At 34.7% G+C, this 19337-nt stretch overlaps 3 protein-coding genes and 1 long non-coding RNA gene across 8 annotated transcripts; 2 read left to right on the plus strand and 2 right to left on the minus strand.

Annotated features, from left to right (window-relative positions):
- Positions 1-620: 620 nt before the first annotated feature.
- LOC140840246 (uncharacterized) lies at positions 621-5580 on the plus strand. 5 transcript variants are annotated; one of them, XM_073207489.1, is made up of 13 exons: positions 621-772; positions 865-913; positions 1003-1092; positions 1342-1419; positions 1498-1572; positions 2080-2132; positions 2626-2776; positions 2885-2995; positions 3606-3732; positions 3850-3947; positions 4643-4781; positions 5172-5237; positions 5324-5580. In XM_073207489.1, exons 1-13 carry the CDS (start codon positions 684-686, stop codon positions 5551-5553), a joined length of 1356 nt encoding a protein of 451 aa, XP_073063590.1. In that variant the 5' UTR covers positions 621-683; the 3' UTR covers positions 5554-5580. The 5 variants fall into 5 exon arrangements, with proteins under 5 accessions (XP_073063590.1, XP_073063592.1, XP_073063591.1 ...); XM_073207491.1 differs by having other exon boundaries at positions 5172-5224; XM_073207490.1 differs by lacking the exon at positions 3850-3947 and adding an exon at positions 4174-4268.
- A 287-nt stretch (positions 5581-5867) lies between these two features.
- Positions 5868-9451, minus strand: LOC140840245 (multiple C2 domain and transmembrane region protein 10). Its single transcript, XM_073207487.1, has one exon. It carries the CDS (start codon positions 9184-9186, stop codon positions 6130-6132), a length of 3057 nt encoding a protein of 1018 aa, XP_073063588.1. The 5' UTR covers positions 9187-9451; the 3' UTR covers positions 5868-6129.
- Positions 9452-13273: 3822 nt separating this feature from the next.
- LOC140838088 (uncharacterized) lies at positions 13274-13810 on the minus strand. The gene is made up of 2 exons (XR_012119531.1): positions 13694-13810; positions 13274-13607 (listed from the first exon to the last, which is right to left on the minus strand). It is a non-coding gene; the product is annotated as an uncharacterized lncRNA (long non-coding RNA).
- Positions 13811-17347: 3537 nt separating this feature from the next.
- LOC140838089 (uncharacterized) lies at positions 17348-18058 on the plus strand. Its single transcript, XM_073204176.1, has one exon. It carries the CDS (start codon positions 17419-17421, stop codon positions 17797-17799), a length of 381 nt encoding a protein of 126 aa, XP_073060277.1. The 5' UTR covers positions 17348-17418; the 3' UTR covers positions 17800-18058.
- The last annotated feature ends 1279 nt before the right edge of the window (positions 18059-19337 follow it).

Genomic DNA, 19337 nt, shown 5'->3' on the forward strand with positions numbered 1-19337 from the left:
GATAATTAAATATTATGATTTATATATTAAAATTTATATATTTAAATATTTTAATTTATATATTAAAATTTGAATTAATTATCTTCAGGCTTTTTAACGTATTATTAATTTAATCTGTATTTTTTTTATTTTTTATTTTTACACTTAATTAATTTCTAATCAAAATATTAAAAATTTTATAATTAAAATTTCAAAAAAATATTAATTAATTAAATAATAAATACTTATATTAAATTAATCAAATTAAAAAATAAAAAAAATTGTGGCGCAGCACATGTGGAGCAGCTCTACTCCAGCGCCAGTTTTAGTGCTGGATTGGAGTGAAAAATCATGGCACCACAATGGTGTGACACTAATATGGTGCCATGATTGGAGATGGTCTTAATATCTTAAACATAGAAAATTCAAATTATTCTTTTAATTTTTATTTACGCTATAATCGAAATAATCACAATGTATATCAAATCTTTATAATATTAGAGTAATTTATAATATGTTTTTATTGTTTATAAAAAGATTGTAAATAAGTAGGAGCTTGATTTGATTAACCTCAAAATTTATTTTTCTATATTCTAGAGGAACTAATATTTGATATGAAACATTAGAAAGAAATTTTTTAAACAAAAATTACTAATATCGGGAGGGGTGTGGTTTGTACATTGTTTCATCCACAGCGAAAGAAAATGGCAGCAACACCAATGCCACGCTCAAATCCTTGTGTCAGCTCCTCATTCTTCCTTTCTCCTCCAAGTCATTCCTTCTATTCTCCCAGGTGTTTTCTCAAATACTTTGATTTCATTTCAAGAATCTCCAATTTTAGTGAATTCGTAGCTCCATTGACCATTGTTGTCTAAGCTTTTGCAGGTTCCAAATGTCTTCTGTTCTGCCTCCTCTCCCCGAAAATCGCGTTATTGTGAGCTACCATCGATTGCTCTCTCTTGATATTGTGGAGAATTGTTTCGTTTGTCTGTTTGATGGGTTGTGTTGTGCTTGATTAAGTAGTTGGGTGTCGGATCAGCGACGGTGGATTTCTTGGCGGCGGTGGCCACTTATCCACGGCCGGATGATAAGATTAGAAGCACTAGCGCCATGGTAATGTTATTGTTACGAGTATTTTGTTGCTTTTTAAATGGGAATTGATATTTGATATTCTCGAAGTGTCATTGCTCAACTAGAAAGTAGCTGATTTTTTTCCTTATTACTGTAAAACGAGAATGCCTACGACGATGTATTTTCTTTCCTTTGAGTAAATATTTTTCATTGTCTTTTACTGTGACCAATTCCTGCCACTTTTACTATGTCCGTTGAAAGGTTTGGTATCCTTTTGGGTTTGTTGGATAGATTCAAGGAGGTGGAAATGCAGGGAATGCATTGACTTGTGCTGCTCGTTTGGGGTTAAAACCAAGGCTGATTTCCAAGGTCTCTTGCTTTCAGTTATTGCTCACCTGTTATGTTCCGGAGATGGACAGTTTGAATGCATTTTGTTGTTGGTTTTAGGTCGCGGATGACTCTCAAGGTAAAGGAATATTGGAGGAACTAGAGGCTGATGGTGTAGATTCGTCGTTTGTTGCAGTAAGCTCTCTAGTCACACCCTTTTAGTTTTGGGCTTCAATTACAAAATCTGGAGTTTAATGACGATTCACCTTAGTCAATAATAACTTGGAAGACTAAAACAGATATCAACACTCAAAGAACTTGAATAATTCAGTTTCTATTGGCAAGTGTCACTCATTTCTGCAGAGTATACCTTGGTTTTTGATGTGTGAAACTGCTCTTTATTTCAATTGTATTCATAGCGTAAAACTCTGAAGTTGTGATGGTAGCTTTGTAATCTTGCGAACAGTGTATTCCTGGATTTATGCCCAAATAACATTCTTTTACTGAATCTCTATGTTCTAAAGTTTTTCATTTGTTTGGGTTGAGACTCTAATTTAAATGTGTTGGAAATTGATTTCCAAACTAAGAAAGGGAAATGTGTGTCTTCTGCAAGCTTAGTCTGATCATCACGGACCTGTATGGACAAAATGATTGTACAGCATCCACATAATTGCAATCTTGATTCATTCTTTCTTTTCCTAGGTTTCTGAGGGGGGCAACTCACCATTCACCTATATCATTGTTGATGACCAAACGTGAGTATTTCTCCATTGTTTGCCTAGTTTATTATTCGTCGGGCCCTTTTAGGTATTTCCTGTTTGTATTGCTTTGCTCGTTGAAATTCAATCTTTTTAATTTCTCTTGTAAACAGATTTTAGGTTCAATTCTGATATAGTAAAATCATATGAAGTATCATCATATTTGTCATGAACTTCTGATTTTAGCTATGTTACAACTGTGACATTGCCCATGACATGTCTCCTGTACAACTGTGTGATTGCTCTACTTTGATCTAAAACTCGCAGGTTTGTGGTGCTTTAAGTTAAAGTATAAGTCCAATTTTTTGGATTTTATAGAATTAGTTTGTTGAAGTTAAAACCTTCATCCGAGTACCCCCTTTAACTTTCCTTACTCTGAGTTATTACTCTTCTTCAGATGGATGTTTTTAGAAGATATTAATAAACTCATTTAAAAAAAATGCATTTGTGCACAAACATCATTTCAGAATTATTGTCCTGCGTGTTTCAGGAAAACACGCACTTGCATTCACACTCCAGGATACCCTCCCATGATTCCTGATGATTTACCAGAATCAAACTTATTAGAAGCATTGGATGGAGTAAAAATAGTTTATTTTGATGGAAGGCTGCATGAAACCGCTCTAGTTGTGGCTCAGGAGGTTATCGTAACTTGATGTTCTTGTTTACCTTTTGTGTCAGTCATGCTTGTTCATTTAATGTTTGTTTCCTTCAGAGAGAAAATAGTACTTTCTTGATTTCCAGTGCAGGCAGCACGCAGAGGTATTCCGATTCTAATTGATGCCGAAAGGAAGAGAGAAGGGCTGGATGATCTTTTGAGTTTGTCTAGTTATGCTGTATGCTCTGCTAAATTTCCACAGGCACGCTTTATCATTCTTTTAATGGAGTATTGTTTTTATTATTTCTTTTCTACATTATTTGATACTGGCTGGTTGATAGACGGATGTGTTTCATGCCTTCACTAGCAAATTACATGATTAACATGTTGAGTTATACTATCCTCTATCAATGAAACCGATGACCTGTTTTGTCAGTTTCCAAGTAAAGTATATAATGCTCACTTTGGCTTGTGTAGATTCGTTTCAATTCAAATTAATACTGCTGGTATTTATTACTTTCTGACTTCTTTCTTGACTCCACAATTAGAGTTTCAATTTGTGGCATCATGAGCATTAACTGTGATGTATCCAATGCAGGCAAGAAGCAGATATCGATTAGGTTAGGTTACATATTTTTATTTCTTTTAGGTTTTTCACTCCAACCTTGTGGAAAATGAGTCATTCCCTTAGAAGTACAAGCATTTTATCTGGACTGAAACATTCTGAAATGTATAATACAGGTTTGTGTGATACCACCAAGTGAGGGGTCTTGCAAGATCTTGAAATAATTATTTTTACGGATACAATAATTTTGTTTGTAATTATATAGCAGAATGTAGGTTTTCTCTTCTCTGATTCTTTTTCCTCTCAGGCATGGACAGGTGCTCCATCTGTTCCAAGTGCCCTTGTTTCCATGCTTCTAAAGTTGCCAAATATCAAGTTTGTAGTAGTCACCATAGGGGAGGATGGGTGCATCATGCTGGAAAGGTCTGTATGTGGTATGTGACTATATTTCTTTATTCTGTGGATTACAAGTTGTTTGGTAGGTAGTGACAAATTGATCTTATCTATGATTTCTTGTGTATTGGGCTTACCTTCCATTTAATTGTTTTCAGAAAAAGTTCATTATGAAGAAATAGATGTAGATGATGTATTGGAGACACTGAAGCAGAAAAAGGATTATGACACTACTCTTCCAACATATGTAGCATCAGTAAATTCATTTTTCCAAAATCCTCTTTTTCTTTAGATAAACTAATTCTCAGCATTCTTTGATATTCTTGTTATCTTGTAATTGCTGCATATCATTTGGCTATCAAAGAAGCCACTCGAGCCTTCCAGATAGAAGAATGATTTTGGACCCATTTGATGCCTAAGCTTTTGGTCTTATATGGTCGTTAGGCAGTCAAGAATAAAACAAGACCACTAGTGTTTTGGAGAAGTTCATTATGAAGAAATAGATGTAGATGTTGTATTGGAGACACTGAAGCAGAAAAAGGATTATGACACTACTCTTCCAACATATGTAGCATCAGTAAATTCATTTTTCCAAAATCCTCTTTTTCTTTAGATAAACTAATTCTCAGCATTCTTTGATATTCTTGTTATCTTGTAATTGTTGCATATCATTTGGCTATCAAAGAAGCCACTCGAACCTTCCAGATAGAAGAATGATTTTGGACCCATTTGATGCCTAAGCTTTTGGTCTTATATGGTCGTTAGGCAGTCAAGAATAAAACAAGACCACTAGTGTTTTTCTGATCACCAGAAGATTATTTTTTGCCATATGGTTACAGTTGATTGTGTGTGTGTCTTAAGTAGCACCAATGAAAATTGGGTGTGCGTTTCCCTTACTTTTCTGCGTTAATCTTGTTCCCTTGCTTTGTTTCCTTGCAATATAACTTTTAGAATGAGGCAAAACTGCGGGCAAAAGGGATTGGCACTGTGTGCGGCAGGCTTCTCATAGGAACGGCTGAGAAGATTCCACCCTCAGAACTTGTTGATACCACAGGTGCTGGTGATTCGTTCATAGGAGCAGTTCTTTATGGTTAGTATCATAATATATCCTGCTGTCTTAGTTTCTACAGTTTATTATATACCACGGACCTTCATTGCATGCTTTTCTTTTATTGCTCTCCTTTTTCGCATTTTATCTCCATTTATTCTCCAGTTATCTGTTCTCTTGAACTGCACACTCAACAAAAATAAAATAAACACACAACCAAAACCAAAACCAAAAAAGAAGAGAAATGGCCACTCTCTGCCAATTCAATTGATTTATTCTCTCTTTATTTCTGTTGGTGGGAAACTGAATTGTTTCCTGAAAGAGTGTTAAAACCTTTGCTTTTTGTATCCAGTTGGTGATAAGTCTATCTGTTCGTTTTAGTTTTGGACCATTGATTCTGTGTTTACCTTACTGTTGGTTCCAACTTTGTAGCTCTTTGCACCAACATGGCACCAGAGAAGATGCTGCCTTTTGCCTCTCAAGTGGTTGGTTTAACTTGTTAGTAATAATTATAGTGATAATAGTATATCGTCTGATGACTGCAAGAAAAACAGGTTACCCAAATATTTACATCAATTTTACAGGCTGCTATTGGCTGCAGAGCCCTGGGGGCCAGAACCGGTCTTCCACAACGCACAGATTCCAGATTGACTACTTTTTTAATCTAGAGATCCCAAGTGGTGGCCGTGGTACTTGCGTGGTGGCTGACTTAAAAGGAGTATCCGGTCGTCAACTTGGGCTGTTTTTTTTAGCATTCTTGACAGGATTTTTTTGGACCGATATCCTGATATACCTGCTAGAAAACTTGCCTTGAGAATACTCTTCTTTAAAAAAAATAAAATTAACTCTCATTTTATTCATGATTACAGACTTTGAATTATATTTTACCATCCAAGGAAGGTATTTATTCCTTTTTATTCTAGATTATAGACAGAAACAGCATCCAATTTCAGGAAGTAGCATTTCTTTTCGTGTTGTATATGTTGTGCACAAGCAAAAGGTAACAACTTTATGTCATGAACTTCCATATTTACAACTCCAGACATCTTTGCTTCACGATTGTGTTGAATTTATGCGTATATACGAATATATCTGTATTCACTCGTTATTTATATTGACTTCTGGGTGCATCGAACATAATAGTGAGAGACAAAGTCATACATATACAACTGAATCTTAGTCGAACAGCTTCAGGTCCGGAACAGATTACATGATTTACATCCATTTAAAGAGCTGACAAGCAGCAAATGAGGTAACTTCTACACCAGCCTAGAATCACCAGGAAACAAAGTTACGGATAAATTACAACAAAAGCCTTCCACCACCAAGATTTTCAAATTCTAGAACCTAGTCGAGCTAACTACAATAATCCTATATGAATAATTGCAGATCACAACATGCTATCCGCATTTGTAGGCAGCCTCTTGAAGAAACTAACAGCACTTGAAGGCAATTTGTTCCTGAACTTCGGTGGCCTCAGATAATACAAACCAAAAAGAGCCACCACCCATCTGATTGGAACTAGATAGAATCCAAAAGCCGCCAACAAGCAAAATATCACAAACAAGAATGTAGCTCTCGGGTCGCGCCAGCTTAGCAATGCCTGAAATCTCTCACCTTGAGTCGCCAGATCCCCAACCACAGTTTGAATCCTCCCAGCCACACTCCTGAGTCGATCATATCTCATTCGAATAACTTCTGCACTTCTGCTAGTCGGGAAGGAATCAAATTCCTCATCTAATTCATCTGGATGCACACTCTCAGCATTGGAGAGCCGAGTATCCATGTGAGATGGGTGCCGGGGGCGAGACCTGTAGCGCCAGAGCCCCATGACAGCTAGGGTTAGCAATATGCAAGGAATTATAAGCTCGGGCACCAACACGAGTGTCATGAAAGCAATAAGAAAGAGGGTCGTGTACACAGGTTTGTGCCAGTTTCTCAAAATCTCCAGCAACCTGGTCATGGCAACAAACCAGGCCAAAACATTGGTGAGCCTGAAGAAATTTGCTTTGCTCTTTCTCATGCTCCACATGTGTGAATCATGGTCTAGCATGTACTCCACCACTTCTCTTCCCAAAGCAGGCTCCGCTCGACTGAGCCTGGAAGCCACCACATTCATCGCCTGATACCTCAAACTATCCAACTGATTCACAGACAGTGGCTGAACATAATGCATCTTTGGTAGCAGTGGCATGGCGTACATATTGAGCATGTTGAACATGTTCGCGCAAGAAAACCGTACTGCCAAATGAAGCTCTCCCATCTTTTTAACCCCAGAAGGATGCAGCATCAACAGTGGGTAAGCATGTGTGTACACTCTATCAGATTCAAGGGTAGACAACCGGATCCTAACTTTCCCAATGCGTATATCCCGGTTAGCTGTTCCAGACACCATATTCTTGTCGACCCGTGAATTATCAAACACCCCAATGGATATCACAGTGCAAGGATCAAAGACTTCCCAAGTGTACTGTTCATTCCATTTGGGAGACAAGCTATCAACAACAGTTCTAGTTCGAACCCACTTTTGCCCATACTTCGCCACACAATAAGAATCAGTGGAACCTCCTTTGCCATCTTTGATCTTCACAGGCATAATATTGGTGGCACCCAAAATACCAACTTCAAGTACACCAATGTGGGGCTTCCATAGCTGCTTAGCGGTGGGTCGAACATCGCTGCTATACATCGTTGCCTCATCAAGCACATGGTAGCCCCCCTCGAGAGAGACTTGAAGGTGAATTCTAGATGAAAATCTCACAACAGTTTTGGTCTCATTTGGGTTGCTATATTGAGTATCCAGATTGAACCACCTAGATACCACAGGCTTGTCATCTAGCCTCCTTTCGAGCTTCGCGACCGGAAGAATCACCCTTCCTGCAACCTCCTCTCTATTTGGCATCAGTCGATCCTCAACAGAGATTAACAAAAAGTCCTCAAAAGGCTCCGCTACCACAAACATCAAGTCCTCATTCCAAGAAGGATTAGAGAGGCTCCTATTTGCAGCAGGGGAAGCGATTCTAGTCCTTAAAACCTGGTTCCCCACTTGAACTTTAGCAAAAAGTTCAGGATACCTCACCATATTCATAGAGGCACCTTTGTCTCCCAACACGACATCTTGTGCTTCAATTACACCCACTCTCAAATACCAAAGTTTGGGAGACAAATAAACTTTTGACTTAATCGAACACAATCCATCCAAATGCACGTTTGCCGCCTTTGAATGCCATGCCTCGGCAAAGGCCTCGTCCGCTTGAGTTCCAAACCAAATAGACAACATAATTTCACCACATTTAGCCCTGTCTCCCTTCTTATCCTCCATTCTATACCATTGAGGTGCTAACTGACTATCCGGCGGAACCCTTTTCGGGACCTCGTTCAAATCAAACCAAACACGCCCTAAGAACTCTTCTTTGTTATTCTCCTTCACAAAAACCTCCGCCACAGAGGATTGTATGCAATCCTTCGAAAAGGCAAAAATTTGGTCCCATTCCGCATTCCCCAAAGAAACCCTCTTTGTAATCCCTTTGTAATTTCCAAGTTTCACCTCTGCCACCACTTCACCGCCACCAAATACAGAAATCTCTCTAGCCTTCACAACTTTAACATACAAATACTGCATTTGCTCCACGAGATCATAAGTTGAGCTTGTTTTATCCTTGTTAACACCACCAAGATGTGGGCTTGTTTCCTTCAAAGCATACTCACTTAAAGGCCCGCCAACACCACCATGGACACCACCCACACCGCCATTTCCACCGAGAACGCCGCGGGGTGAGGTAGCCGGAATAACCGGACGAGGAACAGTGGTTATAACAACAGGTTTCATGTCACCCTGACCCGGCTCCACATTCTTCAAATGGGCCTGATTTTGCAAGACCGACCCCATTTTACCATGTTCTTGGCCCATCCCCACACCCATTTGCTTAGGCACCACCAAGTTCCCGCTCTGCTGCTGCATTTTCTTGCTTTTCTTGGAAATCCCACCACCGGGAACCGCCGCCCCATTCCCACCACCACTACCGCCGTTAATAACCTGTTTAACCTCTACTTTAGAAGAAAGATAAAGCTTCAAACTAATCTCACCCCTCACATGCGAGAAAAGACTCCTTTTATCCAGCGTATAAAGCTGAGCCACTTCTTCACCTTCTCTGGCTATACTCGACCCCGAAACCCTCACTTTTCCCAAGAAATTCCTACTGTTATTCGACCTCTTCTCGTTGAAAACGTTCACTTCTATCGTTCGGTACGGGAGGTCTGCAACGTCGTTTACATGAAACACGAGCTTCTCATTCCAAACCGGGTTCAGGTCCCTGTACTTCACCTGAGTCTTCTGTCTCTGGTTCTCAAACTCCGCCTCCACGAACGGCGAAGAAGACCCCTCGCCGTCTTTGGGCATCAGATTGTGCGCCCCCACCACCTCCACCACCAGCCTTTCCTTATTCATGTTTCTTTGAGACGATAAAGAAGAGACGTTGTATGATGAAGGATAAACTATTGTTTAAACAGAGACAGACAAAGAAGAAGAATGGAGTTCTAGTGAAATCTTTTGAAGAGAAAAACGTTAATACGAGATTTTTAAGGAGAGAGGGGTGAGGCAGAGAATTGGATTGTTGGATTTTGTGTAATAACAGCAGTGACTGAAGAAAATTTTGAAAGAACACAGCTCACTTACCTATGCATGAATTCGTGGTGTTAACCACGCGCCATTAATGCTGTCTGGATTTTTTGCATGCATAATTTGATGTGCTATTGGACAGACAGTTGCTTGGAATAACTTTTTCTTTTTATTTTGATAATATATAAATGACTTGGATTTTATGTATCTTTTTTTTTGAAAGGGGATTTTATGTATCTTATGACAAAAGAAAATTAATTAAAGGTGATATTTGAATTATACCATAGTAATATGTTGGATTATCCAGCTTTAATTTTTGTGTTAAAATATAACGTCATAATAAAATTATTTGATTGGCAGAAAATTGTTGAATTTAAATAATAATAATAATGTATGAGAGCCCTGGAATAAGATTAACTCATGAGCTATAAATTATAATAACGTTAGTGGCACGAAAATTTATTACTGTTGTTTTTGCTTTTAGTGAAGATCTATTTAATATGTTTTTTGGGGAAATAGAAAGTTTTTAAACTATATAGTTACATTATGGAGCATGGGATTAATTGACTTTTCCCTTGGAAACAAAGATTAATTTAAAAAGTATAACGTTGAAGTATGAAGCTAAAATCTGCACAAAAATGGTAAGAGACAGGCAATCAGCTTTAATACTCATCAAATTAAGGTAAAAATTTGTGTGAGACGGTCTCACGGGTCGTATTTGTGACACGGATCTCTTATTTGGATCATCCATAAAAAAATATTACTTTTTATTGTGAATATGTGTAAGGTTGATCCGTCTCACAGATTAAGATCTGTGACACGGTCTCACATGAGATTTATTTTCAAATTAATTATCCTTCCTTTTAAACCATAAATTTATTGGAGTTTTAAAATCTGATAGGAAGTGGATTTGATAATCCACATTTATATCATAAGGTGGATTGACTAAAATTTAAATCTTCATATTTCAATTTTTTTTCTTTTTACTTTTTCTCTCCAATTTCGCTATTTAATTTTTTAAAAAAAAACATAACCATGAGTAAAACTAATAAACTATAATTCGATATATATATATATATATATATATTATCAATCAACGAAAATCTCTTTACTTATATTTCATCACATCACTCATCCGCAACCTTAATATTAGTGGGATTGATTTTGATATTTGAAAATCGAATAAATAAATTATGTAAATTTAAAAATATATTTAGGCCTTTGACTGAGAAAACAAGTCAAAAGGAGGTATGCTTCACTTTGAAAGGAGCAGGTTTTAGTTTTCGTCCGTGATTCGACGCGCTAAGATGTCGCGTCGTAGGTTAACTGGAGAGCGTGGTGCAGAGGACCCGAAACAAAAAACTCTTTGCCCGAGGCCACATATGATTCGGGTCGGGTGGGAATGTTGGCAATCCACAATTCCTAGGCGCGTGAAATACGGGATATGTGGAATATAGCTGTCTGCGATTGGAATTTGAGAACACGCCTGTCAGCGTAAGGATTTGTTTTTAACGCCCAGTCGCTGCAATGGGCGAGTGTCTTGGACGCGCCCTTTCAAGGAAATTTTGCATGGCTCATTTTTCCATATGGTTAACGTTCCCTCAAAACTGTATAAAATCCAAAAAATGCCGAGGAAGGAAGAAACAACAAACTCTCCACCCAATGTCCACACTACAGGAACAGATTAAATACATGAATTAACTACACCAACGGATAAGTATTATACATGTGTATTTATCGGGTTTCTCAATAGCACATTTGTCAAAAGTTTCGAGCGAAATTTTTTACCCGAGACACACAAAAATATATGACAAGAATGTCATTCAAAATTTGATCGAAAAATCATTGTTATTAAAGAAGCTATAAAGTCAATTACAAAAAATGCTAGTTTGGAGGACTCGTTGGAATTGATCCGCAACGAAAATTACATTATACAATTCCTTTTTTTTTTAAATGAAAATGATATTTCATTTAAACATGTAAAAAAATATTTGCAGGACAATTATATTGGACATCCCTGAGAATTCAATAACAAGCATAATGTAGTAATTAATATCATAAATCCTTACAATAAAGTGCATTACCAGCGCTTGGAAAGCAAAGAAAGATGTGTGTCAAGAGTTAATCTTTGCAGCAATCACATCAACAAGCAAGTGATCGCATTTAAAAAATATTATTGTAGTATCTATATTTTTTACAAAAAAAATAATTAATACAAATTAATTTTAATATATATGTACGTACCACATGTCAAAAATAACTAATATATAACGACTTGAATGGTAGAATGGCTTCGGTTTTGGGCGAAGTCTCACACTTGGTTTTTCTTGCACAAATATTTTGGGACAACTCTTATTTTTTGGCAAATATATATATATAAATAGAATGCATAAAAAAACGAGAAGGCAAACTGAGAAGTGCACCTACCCCGAGAAAACGACCTTTTCAGTCGTCACTTTCATCCCACATTAGCCATAATTGAAAAGGGAAACAAGGAAAGGAATTGCAGTGACTCTCTTTTTATTTCATATTTTCTTCAAACAACTCTTTCTGATTTGTTCGTTGAATATCTTTTTATATATTATTATCAGGCAAAAACTTGTATGAGACGGTCTCACGGATCTTATTTGTGAGACGGATCTCTTATTTGGGTCACCCATGCAAAAGTATCACTTTTTATGCTAAGAGTATTACTTTTTATTGTGAATATGGGTAGGGTTGACCCGTCTCACAGATTATGATCCGTGAGACGATCTCACATGAGACTCACTCTTATTATCATTAGTATGAAATCATTTATGATTTAGCCAAAAGGGCCTAACAGTGCCATATTTTTAGTCGTGTAATTTTCGTTAAATCAATTATAGTCACGTGACTATGTTTTGACCATTAATTTAATTTTTTTAATCAAAATCACGTAGTATTTTTGATTAATCATGTGCTTAGAACATTCTGAATCATCCTTAGGACTTAGGATCCTTCAATCATCATAAAATTTAACATTTTATTTAGTATAAAGAGGAATTATTTTATTGAGTTTGGAAAATGGTTTTTTTATAATTGAATTTTGAACTCTAAGAACTTTCCGTACAATTCACATCATATTAAATGACTGAGAACTCCCCATTTATAAATGGGCCCAATACAAAATTACTTTCTCTGGAGGCGGCCCGGCCCATATTAAGGAACTGACTTGGGTCTTCAAATGTCATCGATATATGATTAAAGCCCAATCAGTATTATTTCTAACGGGGTCGTTTGATTTGGTGTGAATTGCATTTTCACCCTCTACAAGTTTTGTATTTTCACTTACTCCTCAAATATTTTGCTTTGTTTTTGTAGATTGCCCACTTGATACGACCCACATTTTGTTTTTTGACGCTAATATTTATTTTTCCAGTTTTACCTTGATAGCCATACTATTTTTCATCTAATAATGATTTCCAGATTTTTTAGTTATACTGGGTAAATCTTATTTATTCATGGAAATATCTAGTTAAGAATATTAAAAAACGAAAATAATTGGTTTTTAAAAACAGATTTGGATCACTTATTTATGGATAATAATAAAAAGATAACATTTGATATTTAATGTCAAATAAATTACATATTAAGTTTTTTAATTTTTTCCTTCTTTAAGTTGAAGGAAAAGCTTGTTCTATTCGTGTCTCATATCTGATATCTCATACAAAACTCGAGATTCCAGTATCAATGAGTTATAAGTCATCGGTCGATGGCAAAAACTTGTATGAGACGGTCTCATGTGTTGTATTTTATGAGACATGTCTCTTATTTAGGTTATCCATGAAAAAATATTACTTTTTCATGTTAAGAATATTATTTTTATTGTGAATATCCTTATCTCAGTCTCACAAGAGACCTACTCTCGGTCGATATGTAACCGATCAGTACTCGATTATTTGATAATATTTTCTTTTAAATATGGAAAAATAACATATAAATGTCATTTGCTCATTTTCACTAATTAAAACCCACAAACGCAAGCCATGTAAGTATACTTTTGATTCAATGGGAAACCAACGTTGACCAACGACATTACCATAAAGCTATTATTTATTTGAAACCCACTATTTGCTAATTATTGTTGCAATAGCAACCAGGAGGAGACAATGGGTCCGGAGCGTCGATACACGCGCCGCCCTTTGCATATCCCCTATCATGGCAAGCTTGATTGCAGTACCGGAGTTTAGCACACGGACCTATATATGTTTTCCCTCCGTTTTTAGCCCCTGTCACACGAATTTAATATATAAAAAAAAATGAATTTTTAAAAATAAATGAAATAATTGATTAAGAATGATGTTTTATTCGTTACCTAGAACCTCATCTTCGATATTCGAGTTCGAGATCGAAAGCGATGTTGCTGCAAAACAAAAGAGAAGCCCGAGAATCAGATAACTTGCAAAAAAACGAGTCATTTTGATAATGTTTTCAGTTGTTAATTCTTAATATGATTTGTTCCCCAAGTTTTCCACTACACTATTTATACTGAATTATGTCAAAAAAATTTATGGTCAATAGCTATTGATTTTGACCTTGATTGCCACAATTTATAACTAATTATATCAATATCTATTAGACAATCTCGAATGATTTTTAATTTAGTAAACAGATCTGAAATTTTGGAGACTTGTTTTCAATAATTTCTCTAAAATTTAGAATTAGATAGATATTGCTTTGACTTTAATTGATAAAATTACCTGTGTTGGGTTGATTTCATTAATTTTTGGAAAATAAAATTAAATATATTGAAAATAATCGCATCTCGTTTTCCGAATCTCCTCCATATTTAAATTTTTTTTATTAACAAGCTAGCTTTTTACAAAATCATATAATCCAAACGTCTACTAATTTTTTATATCAAAAAATCCAAATTTTACAAAATATTAATAATTAATTTTTCTGGAAATTCAAACCCAACCATGCTAATGCTTAATCAATTGTTCCCAAAGTTTTCCACATACATTATTTATACTAAATTATTTTTTAGTTGCTATTGATTTTTTAACCATGATTTTTCAGTTATATTGGGCAGTAAATATCCTTCGTTTTTTGAAATATAGGTTTTTTGAAGAGGAAAATATCTATTTTAAGAACATTTTTCAATGACCTGATTTGTTTTCCATAAACAGATTTGAAGCACATTTCTATACTATTTTTCATTTATTGGTTTTTAAAAATAAAATTTCATTTAATCTTTTTTCTAAAAATAGAAACCTGATTTTCGAACAAACATAAATTTTAAAGTAAAATTTCTATAAATTAATGGCAAAAACTTGTGTGAGACGGTCTCACGGGTCGTATCTGTGAGACGGATCTCTTATTTGGATCATTAATACAAAAGTATTACTTTTTATGCTAAAAGTATTACTTTTTATTGTGAATATGTATAGGGTTGACCCGTCTCACAGATTATGATCCGTGAGACGGTCTCACATGAGAGTCACTCTAAATTAATACTCCCTAAATTAATTTATGTAAAATAATATTTTTTCTTGATCCAGCTGACTTGGACCAATTTGCTAAATTAATAATTTATAAGACAATAATTTTTCTTAAGAAACTTTACATAAACCTATGGTCCCACTAAAATCACACACACTTTTATTACATCAATAAAATTCCAAGGTCCAAATATTATGAAATCATAAATATTTTGTTGCATTATTGTTCTCAATGAACCCCATATATTTAGGAATATAGGGATAAGAATGGATCCTACTTGGCCCGTCCTAATATAAATAATTGTAATTTTAAAATATTTTCTCCAAATCATCTTTCTTTAAACATAATCTTTTTATAAAAAAAATATAGGAGAGACAAAATTATATGATTTTATTAATATTTTTCAGGGGCGGAAACGGGATTTCATTTTGGGGGTCTAAACTTTAGAAAGAATGCATTGACAAAAAAAATTAATGGATCAAGATTTTCACTATTTTAGAATCAACATTTTAGTATCTTAATTTATCTATCTTTTAACCTTTTTTTTAATAACTAGTTTTTTTTTATTATTTTAGAAGACAAACTAGTTTATTTTGAGAAACGATTGTGGGAACATTTGATTCGGTAAATGAATAATTTTTTTAGTAACTTAAAAGTTAATTTCTTTATAATATTTTATTAATCTAGCGCATAATTTTCAAAATCTTAATGTCGTTCTATATCGTCATAATTTTAAAGACTGATTGTTCAAATTGTACAAAATCAAGAGGAAAATATGTATTGAATGCCACTTATGTGAAATTTTTCTGTTTAAGAGTTAAATACTAATCAATTTAGCATAACAAAAAAAACTAAGTTTATTTTAAGACAAAGTTGTAGTAGTAAAATTAAACTATTTTATTTTATTTTTTTACAAAACACTTAATTATAATGTGTTCAATTTCAGTTTAAAATTTTGAAATATATGTTAGGAAAATTAAGAATTTATGAAACTTGCCAACTTCTTAACTGTATTGTCCAATTTCTGACATCGCATTTAGTTTTTTTAGGACAAAAATACAGATGGTGGGATGGAAGAATTAAGACTCGAAGTGAATAAGAGCATCCAAAGACTGATCAGACAAGACTACTCCGTACATGTATAAGAAAATTGATAATGCTTCATTGAATATGTATAAATCAAAAATAGTTGAAATACAAAACTCAAATATAGTAAGCAAATTGTCATCTTCCTCTCATAATTGTGTATATAAATCAAACTTGTATGTATATGTGTATCTGTATATATACGTACACAGACTTCTCTTTCAAATAATAGATCAGCCTGCAAGCGATTAATTACTCAATTTGGTGATGGCCACTTGGCTGGCAGGTGGCCGGCCATGGTGAGTTCCTGCAAGCATGCAAATAAATAACTATGAATAATGCATGGATACGTGTCTTCGTACGTGGGAATTCAAAATCTTGACCAATCCACGTATTATTCTTAAAAAATGAAATAAATACATATTTTACTGACAAAATAGAGCAGGCAACTCACCCATCAGCAATAAATACGAGTATTTTTAACCTGTTGAGTTATAAAATACATTTAAAACGATAAAATTATCTCAAAAATATTTTGAAATTTTCTTTCCCAAATAAAATATAAGAATAATTTTGTAATATCAAACGTCCTTTGTAGCTCTAATTATATATATAACAATTTTCTTATTACACGCCTATAATAGCAGCAATATGGGCATGCAAATGGACAAGTCATGTTCATACACTAAATTCTGTATATGCTAAATATGTAAACCTCATCAACATAATTAGGTGTTCGTACAATTAGTGGTCTTCAATCTAGCTAGTCTCGCTACTTTTGTATTAAATTTTTTTTCCTGAAATAATTTAGATCAGAATATGTAAAAGTTTCATCACCTAACTATCTGAAACATAACACATTTTTCCTGACTGGAATGTCGTATTTAAGCGATCGGTCAAACCGATATTTTTTTAGTATAATAGTATTGAATATTAATAAAGTTAATTTATTAAATTACACATGTAATTAATTGTGTTTCAGTAGACTGAGCTAGTTATAATTAAATTAAACAGTTTGATGTGAACTTAAAAATGGGTATACAGATCGAGGGAGTATATATCAAGTAGTTTCATATATAGAACGGCATTAATCGACTGCCAAGGAGCCCGAATACAATCTCGAGTAGAAGATTTAAATTATTTGAGAAGTTGGAGTACGATGATGGAATGAGAGATGAAATAAGAAGATCGAATATGAGGTAGTCATAATGAAGTGGTCTTGATCCTTGGGTTTGACCGGGCTAACCCTCCGTTTCAGGGTTTATCCGTGCATGCATTGAGGAGCTGGTTAAATGCCCCCGGCCAGTCCCCTACAAGGGAAATGGAGAAGTAAACATGATAACACAAAATCCATGAAATCTTCGCATTAAATTCCATGCATTCATTTCTCCCAACTGCTTCCTGTACCTTTAGTCCCATCATTATATTTAAAGAGGGCGATCTTGTACATCTTTCTCAAGTGGAGAGCTAGAAAAGTACGGGTCAGTGGAGAAATATAGGGAGAATATAATGGCGAGGTGGGGTTTCGTGTTTCTTGTAGCTCTTGCTGTTGGCGTTGCAGCAGCAAGGGTTTTACCCGGTGACGTTGATGGCCTTAATGATCAAAAGAACTTTGTATCTTTCGGTGGAGTGGGTGGCTACAGCGGCATTGGGGCTAATGGAATACCGTACGGTGGTTTTGGCGGCGGAGCAGGAACAGGAGGCGGGTTTGGGGGAGTTAATGGATTTTCTGGCGTTGTTGGTTACATTGGGACAGGAGGCGGAGGTCTCGGTGGAGTAGGAGGCGGAGGTCTTGGTGGAGTAGGAGGAACCGGTGGTCTTGGTGGAGTAGGTGGAACCGGTGGGTTGGGCGGATTTGGCGGCGGCGGCGGCGTCCTTCCACATCCTTGAAGTCGTCGAGCTAAGTGCTACATATAACATGAGTGGATCGATGCTTGGTGTTGGCGTCGTATGTTTAACGTATTTATTTTAATATGGTGCGATTTTCAACTTTTTATTTGGCTGTTATGCTTGTTAATTGCTTGTTAATCGTGTCTTTGGTGGTTTTCTAAAGTTTTATTCCATGTCTTTGCGAAAAATTCTAGGGTTGTATTTAATATCGTGTAATTATTAAACCCTTTATTACATGAAGATATTTACTATTTTGTTATTGGTTTAGTACGTATTTCACAATATGTTTAATATAACTTTTATCCATGAAAGGACCCGAAATATCTAAATTATAGAATACAATATTTACAGAATTGAATTAGAATAGAAAGCGACAATAATAAATGCTTAAAGTTTAACTTAAAAACGAATCTTTTAGTGGGGGCATAAGCTTGAAGGGTCGAGCTTTGATAGGCCGGTTGTATATTTTCAATTTTTTTCTAATATTTTAAAGATATATAAAATCTAAATAAATGAGAAAAGTTTACACAAAAACAAATTAACGTCTATTTCTTGGAGTATCTAAGCAGATTTCAGTTACTCGACCGTGAAAAATGTCGATTATAACTTGCTTTAATTATGTCAAGACCCCAAGTAACTCAAATTGTTAATAATCAGAGCGATATTTTTTTATTACCAAATTTGATAAATTTTGTATGTTTTTAATCGAGTTTACAACTATTTCTTTCTTTGAAACTTCTGTAGATAGAGAAAGCCTCACTTTTATAAATACTAGTATTTAACCCGTGCGATGCACGGGATGATATTATTAAAAAGGCAAAAATTTGTGTGAGACGGTCTCACGGGTTGTATTTGTGAGACGAATCTCTTATTTGAGTCACCCATGAAAAAGTATTACTTTTTATGCTAGGAGTATTACTTTTTATTGTGAATATGGGTATGATTGACCCGTCTCACAGATTATGATCCGTGAGATGATCTCACACGAGACCCACTCTATTAAAAATTAGAGAAAAATGAATAGATATTTAAATTGAAAAAAATAATATAATTATAAAAAATAAAATTTAAATAAAAATATTTTATTACTAATTTTAAAAAACTTTCTTAAATACTAACGTATTTCGATTAATTATTTTGGCTAATAATCACTATTATATATCAAAATTTTAGATTGTATTAACTTAAGGCAATGACATGCTGCTTATCGTGTTTAGTGTATTGATGTCGACCATCAACTTTAATATATATTTAATTCTTTAATTTTCGAGAAGTTATATATTATCATTTTTTAACGTGTGATAAAAAAATATTTTTAAATCACATTCAATAAAGTTAATGAGAAATAATTTTTTAAAAATTCAGTAATTTCGTCTAAATTCACAGTCACAAACAATTTTGTGACATGACACGTGTTTGATACATTTGAACGATAACAATAATTGTTTCATTAATATCTTTATCCAAATGAATTGTGCTTTTATTTACAAAATTTCTTCTTAATATACACAAAAACATATTATTTCAAAAGAAAATAA

Source organism: Primulina eburnea, chromosome 8, assembly GCF_022965805.1.
Source record: "Primulina eburnea isolate SZY01 chromosome 8, ASM2296580v1, whole genome shotgun sequence".
Classification (NCBI taxonomy): Eukaryota; Viridiplantae; Streptophyta; class Magnoliopsida; order Lamiales; family Gesneriaceae; genus Primulina; species Primulina eburnea.

Excerpts from the sequence above, each read along its gene's own strand:
- LOC140840245 (XM_073207487.1), bottom strand. The coding sequence starts at position 9,186 with ATGAATAAGGAAAGGCTGGTGGTGGAGGTGGTGGGGGCGCACAATCTG.
- LOC140838089 (XM_073204176.1), top strand. The coding sequence starts at position 17,419 with ATGGCGAGGTGGGGTTTCGTGTTTCTTGTAGCTCTTGCTGTTGGCGTT.
- LOC140840246 (XM_073207489.1), top strand. The coding sequence starts at position 684 with ATGGCAGCAACACCAATGCCACGCTCAAATCCTTGTGTCAGCTCCTCA. Across the intron at positions 1,573-2,079 it reads TAGATTCGTCGTTTGTTGCA|GTTTCTGAGGGGGGCAACTC; the intron begins GTAAGCTCTCTA and ends TTCTTTTCCTAG. Across the intron at positions 2,777-2,884 it reads CTCTAGTTGTGGCTCAGGAG|GCAGCACGCAGAGGTATTCC; the intron begins GTTATCGTAACT and ends TTTCCAGTGCAG.